We start from the raw sequence: 23,983 nt of genomic DNA on the forward strand, positions 1-23,983 counted from the left end.
ATTCCTCCATCATCTTCTCTCGTTCATGATATATAAAATCATTGAAGCTCACCTTCCAATTGTCCAATGTCCGTCCTCCCTTCATATTTATTATTGCAATTTGACATTTTTGATCTTTCTATGCTTGACACAATAGTTCGGTGATGCTTATTTCTCATCCGATTTTAAAGCCTTATACACACTTTATTTCTGCCTCTTATCACTTACCAAAATGATGATTAAATTGATAATTTGGTTTTATCACCGTCACATGTACTGCGTGGCAGGTAAGCAGGACATGAGCAATATAGTTCTGGAGGTTCTTCAATGGGAGCTAATCTACATTTTGAGAGCATCCTAAGCTACCTTAAGACAGTCATCTGAATGTTTACAAAAGTACCTGCATCACCCTGTGATACACACCAATGGTAAATTAAAATGCTTCATGTCCAGACTAAACTCAAATAAACAGAACAACAGTTATCATTTCCCATCAGTATGGTAGACATTAATCTGATAGATCAATTTCTGCCCTTTGCAGATGTCTTTATAAAAATAAAATTATATTTGAACAGATTTATCTTTATTATACTGTACATTGAAAGAAATTGATGTCAACTGATAAAAAAATTTGTAATTAACAACCAACTCATCTGAAATTACATTATAATAGGAGTGCATAATTAATTTGTTACTTATCAGTGAACCCAGGACAATCAAGTAGCACATTAACGTGACAGAGTAAGAGACCTACTCTGCCACAGAGAATAACTAAAGTTCGCAAGTGATCAATTATAAATTTTCCTCAAAGAACAGCTTGAGGAGAAAAAAAATGCAGACATTGGAAAGCATAAATAAAAATGGAAACTAGTGTTAACATTCATCAGGTCAGACAGCAAGAGCAAGACAGTTAACATTTCAGTTGTGATACAATTCCTCAACCATCAGGCTCTTGAACCAAAGGGGATAACTTCATTTGCCCCATCACTGAAATGTTCCAACAAACTAAGGGCTCACTTTTATTTAGTGTTATTGTTTCTATTTGTTTTCTCTTTCTTTTTGTATTTTCACAGTTTGGTTTTTATTTTGCACCTTGGTTGTGGTCTGCCCTGTTGGGTGTGATCTTTCATTGATTCTATTTACCATTATCGCCCGCAAGAAAATAAATCCCTGATTTGTATATGGTGACATACATGTACTTTGATTTTAAAAAATTACTTCAAACTTCAAAAAATAGATTATTTTTAGGTAACAGACAAGAGAGTGGGATAGGAATAATGGAGGGCATATCTCTGATAGGGTGAGGCCAGATAAGCCAATGTCACAGTTAAGATCAGATTAAGTTTTTTGTCTGTATGATCTGTTGCTACTATGGGACATAATCACAGACCAAACTACACAAATAAACAAGCTGAGCTAAAAGGGCCAATTCTGTGACAAACAGAAAGAGTGAACTAGCTGAAAATGTACAGTTCAATACGGAGTCCTGGTGGCCATAACATGCCCAGTTGGAGATGGTACCTTACTGCTGAAGCTTGCAAAAGTTTGATGATAGCCCAGAGGGGAAGGACAAAATGGGAATGGGATGGTGAACCAAAGTGGCAGATAAACAAAGTAGAGGCCAATAGACAAACTATTTTCCTTGACAAGACAATCAGATACTCCTTGTATACAAGTACTGGAATACTGAAATAAGATACCCATTTTGATATTATCTATATCTATATTAAAACAGATATATTTTACCTGTAGAAATACACACAAAATGCTGGAAGAACTCAAGCAGGCCAGGCAGCAACTATGGAAAAGTGTAAACAGTCGGTGATTCGGGCCGAGACCCTTCACCAGGACTTTGCAGCATTTTGTGTGTGTTACTTTGGATTTCCAGCAACTGCAGATTTTCTTATGTTTCTGATCTTCTACCCACATTCCAGGACCAATAGTCCTTGGAAATCAGATCAAATACTTTCACTAACTTGGTGGCTTACAAAGGAAGTGTTGCATATTGAAAGGAGAAATCCGAACAATTGCCTTCAACCAAAAATATTTTAGGATTTAAGACCAGCTACTTTCATACCTTTGGAAGTTGTTTAGCAATATCTCCACCTACAAAAACTGCCTCCAAATAAATCCATAGATTCTGTACAGTCATCCAGTTCTCAATAATATCAGTTGAATTAGATAGATTATGAACCCATTTCTGAATCTGTGCCTTGAAGGGGGTATTGTACCTGCCATGAAACAAGAGTAAAATATAATGTTTACCCATAATGAACTACATTTGTACAATTCTGTTCATACATGTCCCTTTGCAGATTTTAAAAAAAATAAAACTGTATTTGAACAGGAAGATTTGCCTTCATTATACATCGTTTGAAAGAAAGTGACATCATTTGTTAAGAATATATCTCTGTGATTAACCCCAATAAAATTATGATACAAGTGCATAACTAACCTGTTATTCATCAGTGAACCCAGGACCATCAAACTGTCCTCCATACTGGCAATAATTTCCGATGTACTGTCCCCTCTCAGCAGAAGCTCACCACGTGCTTTGAAACTGGCAAAAGTGAACATTTTGCCATCCCATTCTGCTATAATCTGTTTTAATTTCTGCTCAATATCTTTCTCTTTCACTGCGCTGATGCAAATATCCTGCAATAAACAAAGGAATCAAAAGGCTGTCGCATCATAATATTCACAATAAGGTGTGTGTTTGTGTGTGAGGTATAAGTACAGACTCTATACAGAAGATTGGTTATGAAACCAAAACTTCTCATTCAAATACATATAATGACATGATGAATGTTTTAGAGTTCAGATATGGTTTAAATATCAGACACAATTCTAATCATGGTGATGAAAATCAAAGGACGACAGATGCCAGAACTCTGAAATAAAAGCAGAAATGCTGGAAACAATCAGCAGGTCACGAAGCATATCCCTTCCTTCTCTTTCTTTCTCTCTTCCCTCATTAACAAGATGGCATCTTTAGCATCTTACCAGGAAATCTCCAACTCGACTCAAGAGATTCCTTTTGGTTTATTCATTTCCCCCACCTCTCTGCAAGTTAAAATTGTCTTGTATTTTTCTTTTGATGGTTGTAGTAAATGGTCTTGAACCTTAAATAGCAACAGTTTGTCTTTCTACAGACATTGCCTGAACTGCTCGGTGTTTCCTACACTGTTATTTTTAAAATATATATGAGTGACACTTGTGCCACATAATGATAGCCCAAGAGTGCAAGAGAACGTTCGGCTTTTGGAAGACATAGCACAATCCAAGCTGAAGAACACACTGCTTATAAAGCAACACCCACAAATTCTGGAGGAACTTAATCGGTCAGGCAGCATCTCTGGAGGGCCAACATTGTCAGCCGAGACCCATCATTAAGCAGAGATCCTGATGAAAGGTCTCGGCCCAAAATGCTGACTATTGCATCCCTCCATGGATGCTGCCTGGCTTGCTGAGTTCCTGCAGAATTTTGTGCATTTTTGTTGATGATTTCCAGCATCTGCAGTCTCTCTGATGTCTTAAGACACCGATCTCAGAATTTTGGCACAATAGTTTATTCTTTGTTTAATGTAAGCTAAAGAACTGACATCGGAAAGTCCAGTTCTAATTAACTTTAGACTAGAACCATAATTATTGCACACATTCATTTTCCCTTTGTAAAACCCGAAGGCTCAATGAAAAAAGATAATGAAGTAAATAATTACCTATGTAAATTGAGAAAACAGACTTCCACTGAACAAATATACAACTTCCCAATATTGTTTGCATATTAAAAGCTAATTCCAATTCAAGATCTTAAACACCTATAAGTTACATCCCCTCCTTCTTCCCTTACTCCCATGGTCCACTCTCTTCTCCTATCAGATTCCTTCCTCTCCAGCCCTTTACCTTTCCCATCCATCTGGCTTCACCCATCACCTTCCAGCTATCCTCCTTCCCTCCCCCCCCCCACCCACCTTTTTATTCCGGCATCTTTCCCTATTCCTTTCCAGTCCTGATGAAGGGTCTCGGCCCAAAACAACAACTATTTATTCATTTCATTAGATGCTGTCCGACCTGTTGAGTTCCTCCAGCATTTTGTGTGTGTTGCTTTGGATTCCCAGCATCAGCAAATTTTTTTGTGTTTATAACCTATAAATTAGCTAAGTATCAATGACGTTTATATCTGAAGAAAGCAATACATTATTGTGATTAGTTATTTATTTTAAGGTTATGCATCGTGCAAAAACATTCCAGGTTTAACATAAGCAAATACCTCAATTTCTTCTTTATACTTCAGTATTGATGCTTCCATAATGTTTCTCAACTTGAATGTTTCAGTTTCTATATCAAAGTTACGCCCTGTGGTTTCTGCAATTCGCTTCCAATGCCGTAGCATCATGGCTTTGTTAGACATGTGCTCTAACAGTGGGCAGCATTCACTAAAATCATCAATCGTTTGCTTCAAGTCCAGGAACGCTTGCCATTTTTTCAAAGCACGAGGAAGCTTCCGACATCTGAAGAAGAAATAATTGCAATGCAGGTTTTAAAAAGGTATGCAACATACAGAGATAGGTTTATAATTATTACTTACTTTTTACAGCCAACTTCTGAGATGCTATGTGTAATGTACCTCATATTTTTACTGATGATTCAAACAATGGACAAAAAGCTTTGGTGGATAGAGCACTTTTCTCTTTGGGCAGTCTTTCTGAGTCAATGATGTGCATTTATCCGGCAATTAACGAGAGTGGGGTGGGGGTGGAATTGCACGTTTCTACTTTCTTAGAAGCCTGTCTCAGATTTTTGTGCATTCATCTGTTTCAACTCACCCCAAACTGGGAAATGCAAAATAGCATGCCACAATCAAAATCTGAGAAAACCCCCCCTAAAGTTTCCTCAGAATATGTACAGTACTGTGCAAAAGTCTTAGGCACCCGAGATTGTTAACATGGTTTCAGATGGTACGGCCTCCACAGAGCCCTGATCTCAACATCATCGAGGCTGCCCGGAATTACCTGGAGAGACACAAGCAAATGAGACAGCCAAAGTCTGCAGAAAAACTGTGACAAGTTTTCCAAGATGCTTGCAACAACCTACCAGCCGATTTTCTTATAAAACTGCGCAACAGCGTACCTAAGAGGATTCGTGCAGTCTTAAAAGCAAAGGGTGGTCACACCAAATATTAATTTGATTTATTTTTTTATGTTTACTGCTCTTTATAGCAAGTTTTCTGTTATTTAGAAACTTCTCATTTCATTATTTTTGTGTTCCATGTGTCTTAAGACTTTTGCACAGTACTGCATAGTGAAATAGGTTAAAAAAAGCTTCCTGTCCAGAGTAATAATTGGTATAATGTATGTTCATGTAGATCTTTTGCAGTATTTATTTACTCAATCATTTCTTATTGTAACTTAGAGTAATTGCACTGTACTACTGCTACCAAACATAACTTATGTCAATGATAATAAACCTGATTCTGATTGGTTGCATGGCTCTCGCCAGCAAGGAGATTCCTCAATGGTAACAAGCTTACATGACAGTCTTGTCACACAGAGTGCTGGATCAATGCTTCACTGGATTCACACTGACAGAGCTACATATCTCCTTGTATATCATGCTACAATTACCACGAAAGGTCTTTCTGTGCTCTCATTCCTGAGAATCCATCTTCCACACTACACAAGCTACCAATACGTAGTGATATAATTGCCAGTAATTTGCCATGTATTCCAGATTTATTTTCAAAATAAATTCCATCATACAGATTAGTAGATCCTCCAATAATTCAATAACCACTTCATATCTTTATGACCTCTCAAGGCATTTTATAGTCTACATGTCGAGACAGGCAAGCCAAGAAAGATTAATAAAAGTGGCATCTTCTTCCCGCAAAATTTCCTTTCATGATAGTCTTCAAGAATAAAAGGTAGAGTAGTAAAGATAGAAAAGGTGGAGATTTTTTAAAGGAATTCAGTTGTGTAGGACTGTAGGGGAAAAGGATTGGGAGGGTGGACAATAAAAAGTACCAAGGAACTTGGATGGAGGAGGAGCTGGAAAAGATGATAAAAATTGAAGAGTTAAGTAGGGAAGGATATTGTTACTTCAAAACAAGAATAAAGGCTATGAACCCAAGAGAGATGGAAACCATTTTAATCAACAAGGCTGGGATGAATAAGAAACACCATTGACAGAAGACATCTGAAGATTTAAAAAAAATGTAAGGCCATCAGAATTGAATCAATAAGGGGTTTAATTATCTGGAATGACTGAAGCAAGGAGGGCGGCTTCAGCAGCAACTGGCCTGAGTTTGAAGTACAGCTAGACAACACTGTGGAGGTGAAAATAAACAACCCATATGACAGGGCATAATTAGTTCTGGAAGATAAAGGATACAGAATATTAAAGACCATAGAATTATTCTAGTTTATTCTAGAATAATCTAGAATTATTCTATATTTTCACATCCATATTTAAAAATAAAAATAACATTTTTCAATCATTAATGTCAACAAAGAATAACTCCTCAAGATTTAATCATTACCTTATCTGAAATTCCATAAGTTCACTGTTGATTTTCTCTATGTTGACCTCTGACCACAAGATTTCATAGTAACCATTGACGGTATTGATCACATTATTGTACAAGCTGTAGAGTTTCTGGAGTAAAGTCAGTTGCTTCATTATTTCCAACAACTGAGGATATTCAGTGATGGGCAGACCAAACAGCTCTTCACCACCTGTGTACGTGATGTACTTCCGATATAGGTTGTCGAACTGATTCTGACAGTAAAATTAATTCATATGCTTAAGTACATATCTGCACATAAATCTCACAAGTACTAAATATAAATTATAGACTGTACAGTGAAGCCATAAAATAATAAAGAATGCACCCGAAATTCACTATGAGTCAACAATACCCAAAGTAGGCTGTGAAAATTTTAGGCTGAACTTTAACATGGATTGACAGCTCTAAACCAGACAATTTGTCTATTATGTGAGACTGATTCCAACTTACTAACTTTCCCATTTTATTCAAGTGCATTCACCTCTATGAGATTTATCACTTAGGTAAGTGGTATTTTAATAAACAATGTATGTTTTCAATAAACCCTTAACTTTATTATTTGTCCTGCTTAATCCATAACAATTCATTTCAGTGCAAAGCACCAAAAACAAAAGTTAGTATGCATGGCCAACATGTAATTAGGAAGGCAGTTGGAACATTGTGTTTTTTTTGTACAAGGGATATGGAGTATAAATATAGGCAAGTTTACAAGGCTATGAGAACCCTAGCTGGAATACTGCATACAGATTTGATCTGCATTCTTAATGAAGAATCTGTCTGCATTAGAGCTTGAGTTTGGAGTTCTGAGTCCCGTTATTGGTTAGTCTGGAAATCAAAGCCCAACGGCCAAAGACCGAAGGGGAGAGGCGGGGAGAGGCAAGAGGTGAGAGGGTAAAGGAGCAACACATACCTAGGTTTTGTTGGTTGCTAAAGTAAATAACGCATTTCATGGCATGTTGCGATGTACATGTGATAAATAAATATATTATATCTGATCGAATGTGGAGTTTCACTGGGTTGAATACTGAGATAAAGAGGTCAACTTAAGAAGAAAGCGTGAGTAGGTTGGACTCATTGGAGAACAGGTCTCAATCCTGCTCACCCCGACCTGAAACATCTAACAGTCAAATGTTGTCCATTTTATCTGCCGAGGGAGTTTTTAATGCCATCATCATGGTAGTGGTGTACCTTCCACCTCAGGCCAATGTCAGGCAGGCCCTGGAGGAGCTACACTCTGTAATCAGCAGGCACAAAACTATGCACCTTTATGCCTTCCCTATCATTATGGGGATTTCAACCGGGGCAGTGTGAAGAAGTCTCTGAACAAATACCACCAGCGTTTCACCAGTGGAACCAGAGCAGGCAACACATATGACCACTGCTATACCACGATCTGGAACACTTACTGTGCCATCCATTGCCCACACTTTGGAAAGTCCAATCACCTGGTGGTACTTCTACTTCCAGCATATAGAAAGAGACTAAAGACCACAGCAGTGGTGAGGACCAAGGTGGAGGCGAGGAGCGCTTATAAGGTTGCTTTGTGTCAGTGGGCTGGACAATATTCAGAGACTCATCTTCAAGTCTGAATGAATACACCACAGTTGTCACTGACTTCATCAAAATCTCTGTGGAGAAAAGTGTGCCTTCAAGAACACACCTGACATACTCAAACTAAAGGCCGTGAATGAACCAGAAGATTCATCGTCTCTGATGGCCAGATCTGTGACATCAGATGCAGAACTATACAAGTAGTACAGGTACAACCGACAGAAGGATATCTTTAGAGCGAAAAATCAATTCTGATTGAAGCTAGAGAGAATTGGATGCACATCAGCTCTGGCAGGGTCTGCATTCCATTATTTCCTACAAAGTGAAACCGAACATCATAAATAGCAGTATTGCTTCACTCCCAGATAAGCTCAACGCCTTTTATGCTCACTTTGAAAGGGAGGATAAAGCTACATCTATGCAGATCCCTGCAGCATCCGGTGACCCTGTGATCTCGGCCTCAGAAGCCAACATAAGAACATCTTTCAAGAGGGGAAACCCTCGCAAGGCACCAGGCCCTAATGGCGTACCTACCTGCTATGGCTCTGAAAAATGTGCCAACAAACTGGCAGGAGCATTTGAGACACCTTCATCGTTCACTGCTGCACTCGATTTTTCCCAGCTGCTTCAAAAGGGTGGCAATCATACCAGTGCCCAAGAAGGGCAGAGTGAGCTGCCTCAACGACCATCACCCAATGGCACTCACATCTACTGTGTGATGAAATGCTTTGAGAGGCTGGTCATGGCTAGAATCACCTTCTGCCAAAGCAAGGACTCTGATCTGCTGTGATTTGCCCATCACCATAATAGGTGTACAGTGGATGCAATCTCTCTAGCCCTCCACCCGGCCTTGGATCACCTGGACAATAGTAAGACTAGCGTCAGGCTGCTGTTTATTGACCACAGCTCAACATTCAGCACAATCATACCCTCAGTTCTAATAAAAAGCTCCAAAATTTGCACCTTTTTAATCTTCCTCTGCAACTGGATCCTTGACTTGCTCACCGGGAGACCACAGTCTGTGTGGATCAGAAATTACATCTCCTCCTCACTGAGAATCAACACTACCACACCTCACGCCCACTGCTCTACTTTCTCTACAACCACGACTGTGTGGTTAAGCACAGCTCAGCTATCTATAAATTTGGTGACAATCCAACTTATGCCGGCAGAATTTCAGCTGGTGACAAGGAGGCACACAGGAGTGAGATAAATCAGCTGGTTGAGTGGTTTCGCAGCAATAACCTTACACTCAGCGTCAGTAAAACCAAAGTATTGATTGTGTGCTTCAGAAAGGGCAAGTCCAGGGAACACACACCAGTCCTCAATGAGGAATCAAAAGTGGAAAGCATGAGCAGTTTCAACATTGCTGAGGATCTATCCTTAACCAGCATTCTAACTGGCTGCATCACCGTCCGCTATGGAGGGGCCACCGCACAGGATCAGAAAAAGCTGCAGAAAGTTGTAAACTCAGCCAGCTCCATCATGGGCACTGGCCTCCCCAGCATCCAGGACACCTTCAAAAGGTGATGCCTCAAACAGGCCACATCATTAAGGACACCAGTCACCCGGGACATGCCCTCTACTCATTGCTGCCACTTAGGAGGTGATACAGGAGCCTGAAGAAACACACTCAACAGTTCAGGAACATTTCTCCCCCTCTGCTATCAGATTTCTGAATGGACATTGAACACATAAAAACTACCTCAGTACTTTTCCCTTCTATTTGTGCACTATTTATTTAATTTATTTTTATGTGTACTTATTGTAATTTATAGTTTTTATTACTATGTATTGCAATGTACTGCTACGGCAAAACAACAAATTTCACAACATATGCCAGTGATATTAAACCTGTTTCTGATAGCACTGATAAATGCGCTGATTCTCTGATTTGTTCACCTTACCAAATAACTCTCACTTTGCGTCTCTCAATGGCAAGTCCCACATTTCTTCAGGTAAAAAGGAAAATTGTTTAAATTGTGATACTAACTGTGATCTACAATCTTCAGGAAGAGCTCAAAATGAACCAGAATATAAAATTGCACAGAAGCAAGGGATTTGTGGCCACACGCACAGAACCAATAATAGTGAGAACATACCTGAAAGATTACAAGCCTATCACTAGCATCCTGTGGTACCAAGCCCATGACCATTGGACCTTCCTGCAGCACAGTAAATGAAAAAAACAGACTAACAGTTCAATTTACTGACAATCTAAGGATCAAATATTCACAAAATCAATAGTAGATAGAGTTTCATAAGGCTTGCCAACAAGAAATCCTTACAGAACACATACATATTAAGAATTATTGTCAAAGAATAATACTTCTTTTTACTCCACATTTCTAGTGATTTAATTTGGTTTAACATTGAATGGTTTTTAAAATAGATTACTTGAAAGTAAAACAAAAGTAAGTTTTTTTTTATTTGTTTATTATGTTTTTAAGTAAAAGTAAGTTTTAAACACAGAAGCAATATCTCTATCATTTAAGCAGTTGGTGGTGATTTAGTCACACTAATGATTTGTTTACTACTGTACCTTTTCATAATCTTCATAAAATTGATGACAATCTTCAATGAATGTCCTCACATTGCTGATCAGTTCTCCTCTGAAATTTGGTTGCAAGGTTACTAGTTCATTCTGAATCTCATTCGCACGCACTAACAGTTTTTCCCAAATGTATCGTAAAGTGTCCACCTTCTCTATCTCTTCCTTGGCAACAAGCAATTCATGTTTATTTAACAATGCGTAAGATTCCTAAGAGAATAACAAGAATGAATTTCAAAGCACAGCTGAATTTAGTTATGGAGAGCTACAAAAAACTGTAAAATTAAGTAACTATAACATATCAATTCAAAAGGGTACAACTGAATGAGAAAGCTCAATAATGCAGTGAACAGTACATGTGCCCCATCAGCTGCATTTACCACAGCAATGACTACTGAAACAATATTCACATTTATCAGGTCAATTTCTTCTAATGAAGTAACAGCCTGATCTTTTCAAACCTTTCAGATTTTAAAATTTCAAAAAGGCACTTGCTGCACTGCAAGATTTAAACAAAGCCATGCAAACCAAGGGATTTTTTTAAAACAGCCTTTCTAGGGATTCTTGCGTTTCCTCAAAAATATTATTCTGAAAAAGCATTTGACATATGATGTTCTCATCATTTACCATCACATTTAGTTAAGCATGAGGAAATACGCAATTTTTTAATGAGTTACTTGTATACCAAAATCCAAACTTTATTTGTATCTAATAAAGTGGCCACTGAATGTATGTTCAAGGGTCTTCTCCTGCTGCAGTCCATCCACTTCAAGGTTCAATCTGTTGTGTATGTGAGATGCTCTCCTGTACAACACTGCTGTAATGCTGTGGTTACTTGAGTTACTGTCACTTTCCTGTCAGCTTGAACCAGTCAGGCCATTCTCCTTTGGCCACTGACAATAACAAGGCTTTTTTGCCCACACACTACTGCTCACTGGATGTTTTTGGTTCCCTTGTAAACTCTAGAGACTATTGTGCATGATAAAAAATCACAGGAGATCAGCAGTTTTGGAGGTGCTCCAACCACCTCCTCTGGCATCAACAGTCAAAGTCACTTAGACCACATATCTTCCACAGTCTAATGTTTGTCCTGAACAACAGCTGAACCTTTTGACCATGTCAGCATGCTTTTATGCATTATGTTCTTGCATATGATTAGTTGATTAGATATTTGCATTAAGGAGCAGGTGTATCAAATAAAGTGGCCAGTGGCCAGTCAGGATTGTTGCCCATACACTAGTTATCAAACGACAGACCTAAACCAGAACATTTACATAATTCACTTCAGCTGTAGAGTATGGCTTCCCAACAAAGAAAAATCAATTGCTGCATGAAAATCCTTCTGTGTATTTTATATTCTTTAACAACTTTAATTATTTTGCATCATGTTGCTGAGGCAAAGAGACAGATGATGGAAACCAAGCAACCAGGAAAAAAAAAAGTTACCTCAATGGGTCCCACTTGGAAATCAATGGAAATCTGCAGCTCCCTTATCTCCTTGAGTGCACCCATGGCTATTCTGATATCATCCAAGTCTTTGATGGGTCGATTCAGTTTTTTGCCAGCTTCCTCTATGAATGTAAAAATACTCTCCATCTCGGTCCGATACTTTGCATTGCAGTGTTGACCAAAAGCAGACATCCATGCTTTGGTTTCTGAAGTTAATGCCAATTTAAGATCAGCTGAAAAATACAGCAAATTTTAAGCCTGTTAGGAAAGGCAACTCTATTATTTTGATATTTCACTGATAAATTGAATTATGTTTTCCTACATTTGTACTCGTCAAAGATCACCCCCCAAAATCAAAAACTAATTCCATCCCATTTGTCCCTACTCCCACTACACATTCATGGAATGCTTCAAAGGCTACCCCCTATATGAAACAAGAAACCGTTCTCAAGTATTACCTTTACTTTTCCTAAAGTGTATGTATTACCACTAAAATATGTTTTTAAACATTTTGAAATCTACTATCATCAAAGAGCTCAATAACACCCACTTTTTAGCCACAAAGGGCATAATTTGGCTGGAATTTCAGGCAGAAGATACCAATATTTTTTCTTCAATAATTGTGGAATCGTATTTAGTTTCAGTGACAGTTGTACAGGATTATACAGTGTTAGAATCTCAGCATGATAATCCACGTGTAATATTGATTTGATCTAGAATTCATTAGCAAAAATCTTTGGGTACTGTAGACCTATTATGACAAAAGCATAAAACTCTTCAAGCACAAAACAAAGCTCCTTTTGACGATCCAACCTTTGCATAAGTGCCAAAATTGACAACCATGTCATTGTATATGGTCAACAGGAAGGGTCCCGGATTTTAACCATCCTGAAAATACCTGGTCAACTTTGAACCATTCAATTACTACACTTGCAAAATGAGTACAAGCCCAGGAGTGATTCACATCAAGAACTTTCTTCTAAACGATCCTTTGGTGATTGCTTAGCATTCTACAATTCAATGTTACTAAAAGCCATTGAATAGATGTGCAACCTCTTTAACCTGCTGCACAGTCATTACCAAAGGAAAGCTTCAGAGAAAACCTCACCTGCCTGAAAGTGGTGCCTAAAGGGATGCATTCTCAATTATTTGTAGGCTATTCTTGTGATTAATTATTAAAAATGTTGGTGCATGGGCAAACAACATCTCAAGGATACTGTATGATAAACACCCATTTTGATCTGGATATGAACTGAAATCTGGATTCAGGCCCTGGGCCCAAAATTAGGTGTACTCTCAAGCAGACAGCATAGTGTGGGAGTGGAGTCCTATTGTTAGCTTACAGCTACAGACTCCACAGTCCATCTACTAGTCCAGTCTGTCCACAAGTCATTCTCGCACTTCATGCCTGGGTCGAGAAGCCGAGGCTATTCTGGCCATGTCTAGAAACTGCTGACACATCCACTGTGACAACCAATCAAATAGCCAAATGAGACAGAAGCACTCCTCATGGGACTGCAGGCTCATACACCGAGCATATAACAGTATATCACAGGAACAAGCCTTTCAGCACACGTCTATATGAATCATAATGAAGAAATGAATTATTCCTATCAGCCTAAACATGACCCCTTCTTTCATTCCCTGAATGTTCATGTGCATGTCTAAATGCCTCTTGAACACTACCATATTTATTTCATTTTGTTTTATTTATTTAGAGATACAGCACAGAACAGGCCCTTCTGATTGGAATGTGAGAGCACCCAGAGGAAACTCACATAGTTTATGGTCAGAACATACAAATTCTTACAGACAGCACAAGAACTAAGCTCCAAATGGCTCAAGATGTAACAGCATCATGCTAACTTTTACTTCCACTATTGTCCTTCCCCCTCTAAACAATGCACTACAAGCACCAATAACTCCATATTTAAAAATTGCTCCACACATCTCCTTTGAACTACCTCCCTCTCATCTCTAGTGCTTGACATCTCTATTCTGGGAAAAGGACTCTACTTTCCCTATCTATGCCTCTCACAATTTTATGTATTTGTATCAGATTGTCCCTCAGTCTCCACCACTCCAAGGGAAAACAATACAAGCCTGTCCACCCTCTCCCTATAATACTCTGTTATCCAGGCAACATCCCAGTGCAGAAGTGGTTTTGTCCCTCCTAATCATCCACACCCATCCTATAACACTGCAACCAGAACTGCACAACAAACTCCAAATGTGGTCTGACCAAATCTTAATTCAGATGCAACATGTCTTCCCAAGTTTTGGACACCTTGCCCTCACTGACAAGGCAAGCATTCTGTACACCTTCTTTATCATCCCATCTTGTATTGTCTGGGCCAGATGGATTCACTCAGCAGGTCAGATTTTATAAACCATAGTTCAGCAGGATGTTAGTGAGTCACTGGCTCGATAAGCTTATAAGCTGCAGAGAATCTTTGAGTGTGGTGAATTTTTCAACTCATTAACTGCATAAGCACTCCAGTCCACCTTGCTTGAATTCCAATAAATTAAAGACTTCGATTTGATCACAGGATGCAAACCCATTTTAGCAAGAATAACTTCAGAAATTGCAGCTATTTTTTCCTGGAAGCCAATCATTAAATTTCTTTCTGAGAAAAGATATGAGTTATGGACTGTAAAACATCTTCCAATGCACTGATTCATATGTTCGAGGCTGCTTGAGACCCAATCGCAAATCACGCAGTTGAATATTTGCCACTGGGTAATGTAAGAGCGGGTGGTGGGGTGGAGATACATCTCTATCAAAGGAGGTGTAAGGTGCTCTTTCCCTCCGCCAGCCTGCAGGTCACCCTTGGGCAAGGTGTAACACCTGCTTCGCCCTCCATTCAGGGTAACGTGAAGCCATGGGAGGAGATGGTGGATGCTCAAGTCCTGGTTATGTGACCACTGACGCCAGACTGTCTCTGAAGAGTTCTGATAATGGCTGGGGACACCTGTCTTGTAAAGTCACTGCCCAGAAGGCAATAGCAAACCACTTTTGAAGAAAAATTTGCCAAGAACAATCATGGTCATGGAAAGACCATGATCACCTACATCATGTGGCATGGCACCTAACGAACGAACAAATACAAGAAAGCTTTTGAGCAGTAACAAGTTTTACAGAATGCACAGAAACAAAAAAAATGTGTAAAGCCACATTCCCAGTAAACGGACAGACAAAACAGAGCATGGTAGAACGCCTCATATACTGAGGATCATTACTTTTCAATTTATCACATGAAATAAGACATAAGTTAATCAGAAAACGTTTCCTTTCAAAAAGAATATGATAAGATTTAGTGCAATTGAATACGTTTTTAAATTTTCATGACTTTACCAGTGTAAAGAGCCAATGCTCCAACACAAATGTATTCTGGCTCAGAATTGATCTTTGCCTCCAAATCTCTATAGTAAAGAATTTGTGACTCAAACTCAGACAGCAGGGGACTTCTTTCCACAAATTCTTGAATTGCTTCATTCCTCTCTCTCTTCCAAATGTGGTGGTAACACTTGAACTTTTCTAAAGCTGTAAGAACCTCCTAAAGAAAAGGCAAGACAGGGAGAAAACATTTACAATAATAACAAGTTTAAGATAATGAAAAATATCATAAGCAGACCATAATCATTTGTAAATTGTTATTCTACAAGTTATGCTGTTGCATAAGATATCAAGCAATTACATAATTTTGCATCAGTGTATCTCCACACCTGCTACCAAAGATACAGCTAAGATTACAATAAAATTTCTTACATAGCAGTACATTTGTAAATATGTTTGAGCAGGTCTTTTGTAATGGAGTGTACATGGGGTCAAATTCAAACTGTAGGTTTAGCTTCATTGTCTACATGGGGACAAATAGAACATAAATTTTGTCCCGGATGATCATCGAATCAAAAAAGAGGGTATCCAGAACATGCCCTCTTCTCATTATTACCATCAGGAAGGGGGTACAGGAGCTTGAAGACCCACACTCAACATTTTTAGGAACAGCTTTTCCCCCACCATCAACAGATTTCTGAAAGGTCCATGAACCCATGCACATTATGCCTCTGTTCCTCTTTTGCACTGTTTATCTATTTATTGCAACTTGTGGTGATTTTTATGTCTTACATTAATTATACTGCTGCCACAAAACAACAAATTTCATAACAAACATCAGTGATAATAAACCTAATGCTGATTCTAATTTTAAATTGGACAAAGTTTCTGTTGCGTGATAGAAGCACTGGTGAAGTTGGGTACCATCACAAAGATTTATTGATTTCAGTCTCATATGACTCACTATTCCACAGCTTCCCACCTTTCACATTTCTGAAAACCCAACTTTCTCACTGAAATTTGTTGTCATCTGATTCTGAAGGGTCAAGCATTTATCTTATATTTAACAGCCTAGTTCTTCACTCTCCAGCTTGAGGGAGGCAACATCTCAACTTTTATCCTCTAAAAATTTGTTTGATTAATGTGATCACCCAGCACACAATATTCTCCTTCACGTGCAATCATAGAACTGGCATGTCAAATTAGAATAAATAGTTTCATCCCATAAAATTAAGTTTCCAGAAAATGGAAAAATGGTGAGAAAGATTTAAGCCCTTCATTAGATAAAACATGCAACCACCATTGCCTTCTAAAAAAAAACAAATAAAGAAAATTGTGCTCACTTTCAAAAAAAATTCCTGGCACTTGTTAAACTCTTTAAGGAAATCAAGTGAGTTCACAATTAATTGCAACACATGACTGGGAATATTAAATAACCTCAGAAATGTCTCCCCTCTCACTGTCGTTTTCCCAGTCGGTATATGCCGATTTAATTCCCTTTATCTGCTTCCCTCCTCTGTGTGTGTAGTTTGAACTGCAATATGCACTCCAGAAACTATTCTCTCATGCATCATGTGAAGTATCACCCAAACACAGAGCCAGAATCAATCAAGTACACCGGGAGACATCTGCATTCATTTCCTGAATATTTTCAGAAACACATTAATCACACAAATTTGTGCTATATAAACTGTCCCACTATTCCAAAATCATTAAAAATCACCTAAATCTCTGGATTAGACCTGGAAGAAATAATTCAAAAAAAAATTCTAATTTTATAGTGAAAAGAACCCTTTTTTTTGAAAATTTGCTGTTACGTTTTAAATCTTGTATAATTTCTCCTGTAGGAAACATTTAATTCTATGAATGCTTGTTGCTGTCTCTGGAGGGCTGGAGGCTGAGGGGAGATCTTACAGAGGTTTATAAGATTATGAGAGGCATAGACAGAATGGACATATTGTATCTGTTTCCCAGGGTTGAAATGTCTAATACCAGAGGGAGAAGGGTTAGGCTCAAAGGGGATGTGAGGAGTAAGTTTTTTTACTCTAACAGTGGTGGATGCCTGGAATATGCTGCCTGGTATGGTGGTCAAGGCAAATACATTAGAGGCTTTTAAAAGACTTTTGGATAGGCACACGGATGTAAGGAAGATGAAGGGATATGGACATGGTGTAGGAAGGAGAGATTAGTGTTTGGGCGCTTTTGATTTTCTTTTTAGCTGGTTTGGCATAGTGGACCAAATGACCTGTTCTGTGCTGTACTGTTCTATGTTCTATTTTCTAACCCTCCCAGTGGCCACAGAAGAAAATGAAGAGTCAAAAATAATAAATCTGAATTTCTAATATTAAGCTAAGTTACAAAATGTACCATTTTCTACAAACATACAGATTCAGCGCAGTGTTAAATTATTTACTTTGGCCACCTCTACAAGCAAAGTTACCTTTTTAGTGGAATTAATAGCTGTACTAAGCACGGATCCAAGTTTAATAATCTCCTTATTCTCAGAAACACATCTGTAGTAGTTCTTCGGTTGTAAAGCAAATAAAGAGTTCACAGATGCAGAAATATCAGAGGTGCTGCCGTCTAAAAGAAAAGACAACAGACTCAGGAGGAATACAGTATAAGAAACTGCTTTCTGCCACTTTTAGACAACCCAAGAGGAAACTCCTCTTGGCTATATGTTTACTAGTTATGGGTTTTAGATTACACATGATGATTCAAATTTAATAACGAGCCATATTACAGCTTGTTAAGAATCTCTTTTCCCAGCAGCATCTTGATTTCTAACCAAAGAATGCTGAGAAAGGAACTGTTATTCGTTGCACTAGTTGATACAGAGAACCATATAGAAACAGGCCAATTGGCCCTCTGCATCTACGCTGACTCACTGCACCTTTCTATACTAAACCCACTTGCCTGTATTAATTCCACATATCTCTATACTTCGCTCATTCAAGTTCCAGTCAAAATGCCTCTAAATTCTGTCTCTACAACCTCCTCTGTCAGCTCATTCCAGACACCAACTACCCCTTAAATGAAAAATCTACACCTCATTTCATTTAAATCTTCTCCCTCTCACCTTAAACCTATGCCTACTACTTTCAGACATTGGCTATATGCTCTATATGCCTCTTATAATTTTAAGAGACTTCCATTATGTCACTTCTCAGCTTTCTTCACTCCTGAAAAAACAGGCGTTCCCTGTACAACAACTTCTGTTAACTCAAGCGATCCATTCTAGGTAACATACTTGTGAAACTTTTCTGTGCCCTCTCCAGCTTAATCACATCCATACAATACTCCAAACATACAACTGTAACACAACATCCCAACTCCTAACCTCCATTCTTTGGCCAATAGAGACAAGCATGCCATTTGCCTACCAGACCATCCTGTCTCCCTGTGTTCACATTTTCATGGATTTATCAACTTATACCCATAGGTCCTCTGTTCAACAACACTCCTAGGGTACTGTTGTTAATTGCATATCTCCTGCCCTAGTATAACATCTCTAAGCGCATCACTTTACACTTATCGGAGTTAAATTTCATCTGTCATTCCTTGGTCCACTTTCTCAGTTGATTGATGTATATTCTGTAGTACCCTCACACAACCTTCTTCACTGTCCAGTCCACCACCAATTTTGGTGTAATCGGCAGCCTTACTAATCATCCCACCTCTGTTCTCATCCAAGTCATTAACGTAGGTGTCAAACAACAGTGGACCCAGCACCGATCCCTGCAGCTCATCATCGCCACAAGCTTCTAACCTGACAAACAACCCTCCTCTACCACCAAACTAGCTTTCAAGGAGAATGCGAACAAATACATTATCGAAAATGCACCAAAACCTTTAATTTCAGTGCAGCTGATGACTGCGGGATCTGACATGGACCAAAGTGAGAACTTAAATTTTCACTTAAATATTGGTGCTTCACAGAAATCCAGATATTCTCCAATGCTTACCAAAACAACAATGTAGGGTGAAAGGGTATGGGACAGGCTTGGTTAATTACTTCAAAAACATACAAAAAAATGCTGTGTTTTAAAATAATTGCATGCATTTAGGAATAATTTGGAGCATTTGTAACGTTACCAAGAACACTCCTGATTGCAGCTTCTGGGACTCCATCTTCCCAATCACTCTCTCTGCTCCTACGCCTTATCACTAGACTCTTCCTTTCACTCATTTTTCTCTGCACATGTAAGAAGAGGCAATTATTAATAGAAAATGATAAAGGAGTTTAGAATATGCTCAATTAGCAGAACGTAAAATAATTAATAATCAAAGTAAACCTTTGGCATTCTTTCCTTATTCCATTGGCCAACTCCTCTTGAGACACTAACAATATACTCCACTGCTTTGGTCAGAGCCTGTTGTACTTCATCCAGTGAAGGTATCATGGTTATGTTAGGAATTGACAGTGTAATATTAGTTCTAAAGATTGGGTGGCTCGACTGCTTCTGTTTACTGGAATGGTCATTTTCTGTTAAAAAAAAATTGCAAGAATACACTTAAAAGATGAACTGTTAAGAAAGCCTTCCCTAAGATTTGATAAACTCCTTTGAATGGTATTTAACTTTATTTCTACAATTGCACTGACTCTACAATTGTTGCTGCAAGCTGAGAGTGAAGACAGAAAAATTGTTACATCACTCTTTAAATTGGCAAATTATGAATGTGTAAAGGCCAATTATCTATTTTCTGTCTGCCTGTAATGCATTTGTGTTGTGTGTTTTATTTTGGGTCATGGTAATTAGTCACATGGGTTTGGACATGGCAGAAGTAAATGAGCATCGTCACATATTCACCCTTTGAGCCATTAGTTTAGTTAGAGATAGACAGAGCAGGGGATGAATATTTTTTATTGACCACTAACTTCTCTTATTAAGATTATACCACTAATTCCACAAACTTCATTAATGTTGTTAACTTCATTATCGCTATTTTTGATTGCTTTTCTTTGCTGATTTCATAACAAAGGATTGAACATACTTTTATCAACTTGGAACTTAGTTAATTGGAAGCACGTCATACAGTGTTAATTCCCTCACTCAGTCTCTCAGCGGTTTTTCAAGTAGCCATTACAAGAACATCTGAGGAAATTTAGTATACTCTCTGCCTTGCATCAACACAACAATTTTATTGAAATTCTGTCAGCATTTTTAAAAAAATCATTGAATTCACATATGCCAGTAATTAATGCTCTGCAGAAACACATCAGCAAAACATTTAAAATCTGCCTGAAATCCTCCTTGCTGTGCAAGCATCTATTAAATCAACAGCGCACTGTTTATCATACTAATTGTACAATGTTTGCATTGCACTGACTCATACCTATAAAATATAGGAGAAAAGATGAATGAATGCGTTTGCGAATTGTCTCGAGTGTGTTGCGGGTGACCTTCAGCAATGCGTCAACATTCCGGTGGCTGAAATAAGAAAGCAATTCTCGCGCTTCTTCTTCCATTGACTCCAAGTCTTTCTTTTTCCTTCTTGTTAGTGGAGATGAGGGGTTGCTGCTCACCTGGTGGCTTCCATTCTGAGAAAAGGAACGTTTCTCACAGTTCCTTTCTTTGGCTAGAAGGATATTTCATAGATTACTACAGTTTTATTTCCCCACTGGTTTACATTAGGTGAATTTGAAATAAAAAGAGTGTTATCTGTTTCATTCTTTGTTAATGCAGGAAAAATTATATATTTAAATATGCATTACAATAAACCATATTCATATAGCATATGAATAACAATAAATATCAACTTTTGCCATTCTGACACAATTATTGTCAAAAGAACAAAAGGCAGCATTTGCAAGTCTTCAATATTCAATGTCATTGTTATTTCACTATTTTACCTTCACGGTCACATAGTTCTTTTCGTTGTTCACTTCTACTGCTCCCTTTGAACTTTTGCTCCTTATCCCTACTAGACTCAGTATCAAGTAACATGTTTATAAGTTCATTGGCTGCTTCCTCAACTAAAGAACTTTTACTGTGCAGCACCTGTGCAGCCTTCACACACAGTTCCTGGAAAAACAAAATACACTTAAGTTACCTAACATGCAAAAGGCAATTTAATTGGGAATCTAGCATTCATAGTACTATATCCAGTTGTAGGTTACTAGAACACAGCAGTTACTGGAAATCTGCTGAGCATTCATAAAAATCAAACGGAACTGCATGCCGCAGCCTTGCAGATTCAATATTGAATTCTCCAACTTACAATTATGTGCTTACTCTTATCAATATCAGAACCAGCAAATTTTGCTCTGAGTAATCTATCTGTGACATTGGCTCAGTTTCTATCCCCCCTCTCCATTAGCACTCCCCACCCTGCTATCTGCAATTCACCACACTTCTTTTTTCACCCTCTAGGTGCAACTATTAACTACTCGTACCTTCGGCTCTAGCCCCAACGTACTATATGTATTCCCTTTGTCCAATCCATTTTATCCAAGTTATTTTTCTTTTGTAGACAAAGGTACTTTGACCTGAAATATCAACTGATTTTCTTTCCACTGATGTTACCTTTCTAACAGTTTCTGTTTTGCTCCAGATTCCAGGATCTGCAATCTCTCCTGTTTGCAACGGCTGTTCTGCCTTTCATAATTCCCATCTGTGCTATTGTTATTTTCCTCACATTTTTTAATTAACCAGAAAGTGTCAAAATCATTGCGGCACTTGTCCAACATTGAGCCGCACCCAAACACGTTCTGTTTACCTCTGTTCACTCCCCCTCTCTAAGCTTATATCTATTTGTATTCTCACTCTTCTGATTCTGGTGAGGAGTCATTGAGCTGAAATGTTAAGGAGATATCATCAAAAAATCTTAATATATTGTTAAAATGTTTCTTTAGACATGATCCATATTTAAGACACAAGTGTTCTTGGCCAGTATAAAGCTAGGCTACCTAAGACTTCGCACAGTACAGTAGCAATTTTATGTATCACACTATACTGTGGCTGCAAAAAAAAAATCAAATTTCATGATATATGTGAGTGATGATAAACCTGATTCTGATATTTGTCTCTATTGTGGACTGAGGGTGGGAAAAGGGCAGGGAGGTGTTGGGAAAAGGGGAAGAGCGGAGAGGAAAGGGAGCAGGAAGCACCCGAGTGAGATTCTGTAATGATCAATAATGTTTAGAATCAAATTACCTTGCCCGGTGTCTAGGGCTGGGTTTGCCTGCATCTATGTCATCCACTCTCTCCGCCCCAGCACTCTTTCTTTGCCACCTGTCTCACACCCTCACCATTCCCAACATCCTTTGCTCCTACCAGATTTACAACCTTGCTCCCCACTTAAAATTGACAAATACAGTACTGTGCAAAAGTCTTACAGTAGGCACCTAGCTATTTATATGTGTCTAAGACTTCTGTACAGTACTGTATATGCCCAGGACGCGGCCTAAGAGCTTCGCTCGCCTTCAGAGGTCCGAGATCCCGTGGCTCTGAAGACGGGCGAATCAAAGGTCGGTGTCCTAGCAGGAGATCGGTGTGTCGTGGGAGTCAGAAGTTATCTGGCTGTGTCCCCAGACACCTGAGGTCTTTGGGCAGAGCTCAGAAAAAGCGATGCAATGGACTTTTAACATTGTAAGTCAGCGAGTTGTTTGTTATGCCTCCCCTCTCACTGTGAAACGGAGGCACCCCTTTCTCCCTTCTTAGGGGGCGAGAGAGGGAGAGAGAGAGAGAGCTTGTGTTACATTGAATTCCGGGTGAACACGTTATCTTTGGGGTACTGCAAGTCTGTGCCTTTGCCGTGTGCTTGAATGCTCGGTGATGGGTGCCGATGCTTTTCTCCCCCTCTGGTGGGGGGAGGAGGATTGGTGCTTGCTGCCGCTTACGCGCAGGAGGAAGAGGAGCTGGGAGGGGGACATTGGGGTTCTACCTTTTAACTGTCATTCATTCTTTGGGGGCACTCCTCTGTTTTCGTGGATGGTTGCAAAGAAAAATCATTTCAGGATGTATATTGTATACATTTCTCTGACATTAAATGTACCTTTGAAAACATATTTTTAAGGTTGCTAAGGAGAGATTAGATGCACTCAAAAGAGAGAAAGTATGTCTGAAGGCAGAGCAAATGGAAGGGAAACTAAATAATTTATAGGAGAGTGAGAGCAGAGAGAAGTATATTGATATTCTAGAGCATAGTGGAGGAGTTCAGTCTTTTGTGGAACATTAAGATGCATCTACCACCAGGGCCTGGTGGAATCTATCAGGTTGTTGCGAGAGCCCTTGACAGAGGAGAGAAGATTGACAGACATCTTTGTACTTTCATTAGCCACAAGTGAGATCCCAGAGGTCTGGAAAGTAGCAAGTCTGGAAAGTTCCTTTGTTTAAGGGCAATAGGGAAAATCAGGATATTATAGGCTGGTGAGCCTTACATTAGTGTTAGGATTTTTATTGGAGAAGATTCTTAGGGATAGGATTTTAGTAACAAATGGAAAAATATAGACTTGATAGGGATAGTCAGCAAGCCTTTATGCAAGGCAGGTCACGCCATTAAAACTTGATTTGAGTTTTTTTTGAGGAGCTGATTAGGATAGGACAGC

The 23,983-nt window shown here is 38.7% G+C and overlaps 1 protein-coding gene across 1 annotated transcript in view; it reads right to left on the reverse strand.

Moving 5' to 3' along the window:
* The window catches only part of dnah5 (dynein, axonemal, heavy chain 5), a 223,958-nt gene that overhangs the window by 123,153 nt on the left and 76,822 nt on the right, over positions 1-23,983 (reverse strand). Inside the window, exons 18-30 of the mRNA XM_073024384.1 lie at positions 21,287-21,458; positions 20,770-21,012; positions 19,728-19,918; positions 19,528-19,627; positions 17,873-18,015; positions 15,451-15,652; positions 12,093-12,328; positions 10,638-10,856; positions 10,198-10,260; positions 6,518-6,756; positions 4,250-4,490; positions 2,435-2,634; positions 2,057-2,210 (exon numbers count right to left, since the gene is read on the reverse strand). Of these exons, the coding sequence (XP_072880485.1) occupies positions 2,057-2,210; positions 2,435-2,634; positions 4,250-4,490; positions 6,518-6,756; positions 10,198-10,260; positions 10,638-10,856; positions 12,093-12,328; positions 15,451-15,652; positions 17,873-18,015; positions 19,528-19,627; positions 19,728-19,918; positions 20,770-21,012; positions 21,287-21,458 (2,403 nt within the window). The remainder of the gene's footprint in view (positions 1-2,056; positions 2,211-2,434; positions 2,635-4,249; positions 4,491-6,517; positions 6,757-10,197; positions 10,261-10,637; positions 10,857-12,092; positions 12,329-15,450; positions 15,653-17,872; positions 18,016-19,527; positions 19,628-19,727; positions 19,919-20,769; positions 21,013-21,286; positions 21,459-23,983) is intronic.

This window comes from Hemitrygon akajei, chromosome 20 (genome assembly GCF_048418815.1).
Source record: "Hemitrygon akajei chromosome 20, sHemAka1.3, whole genome shotgun sequence".
NCBI lineage: Eukaryota > Metazoa > Chordata > Chondrichthyes > Myliobatiformes > Dasyatidae > Hemitrygon > Hemitrygon akajei.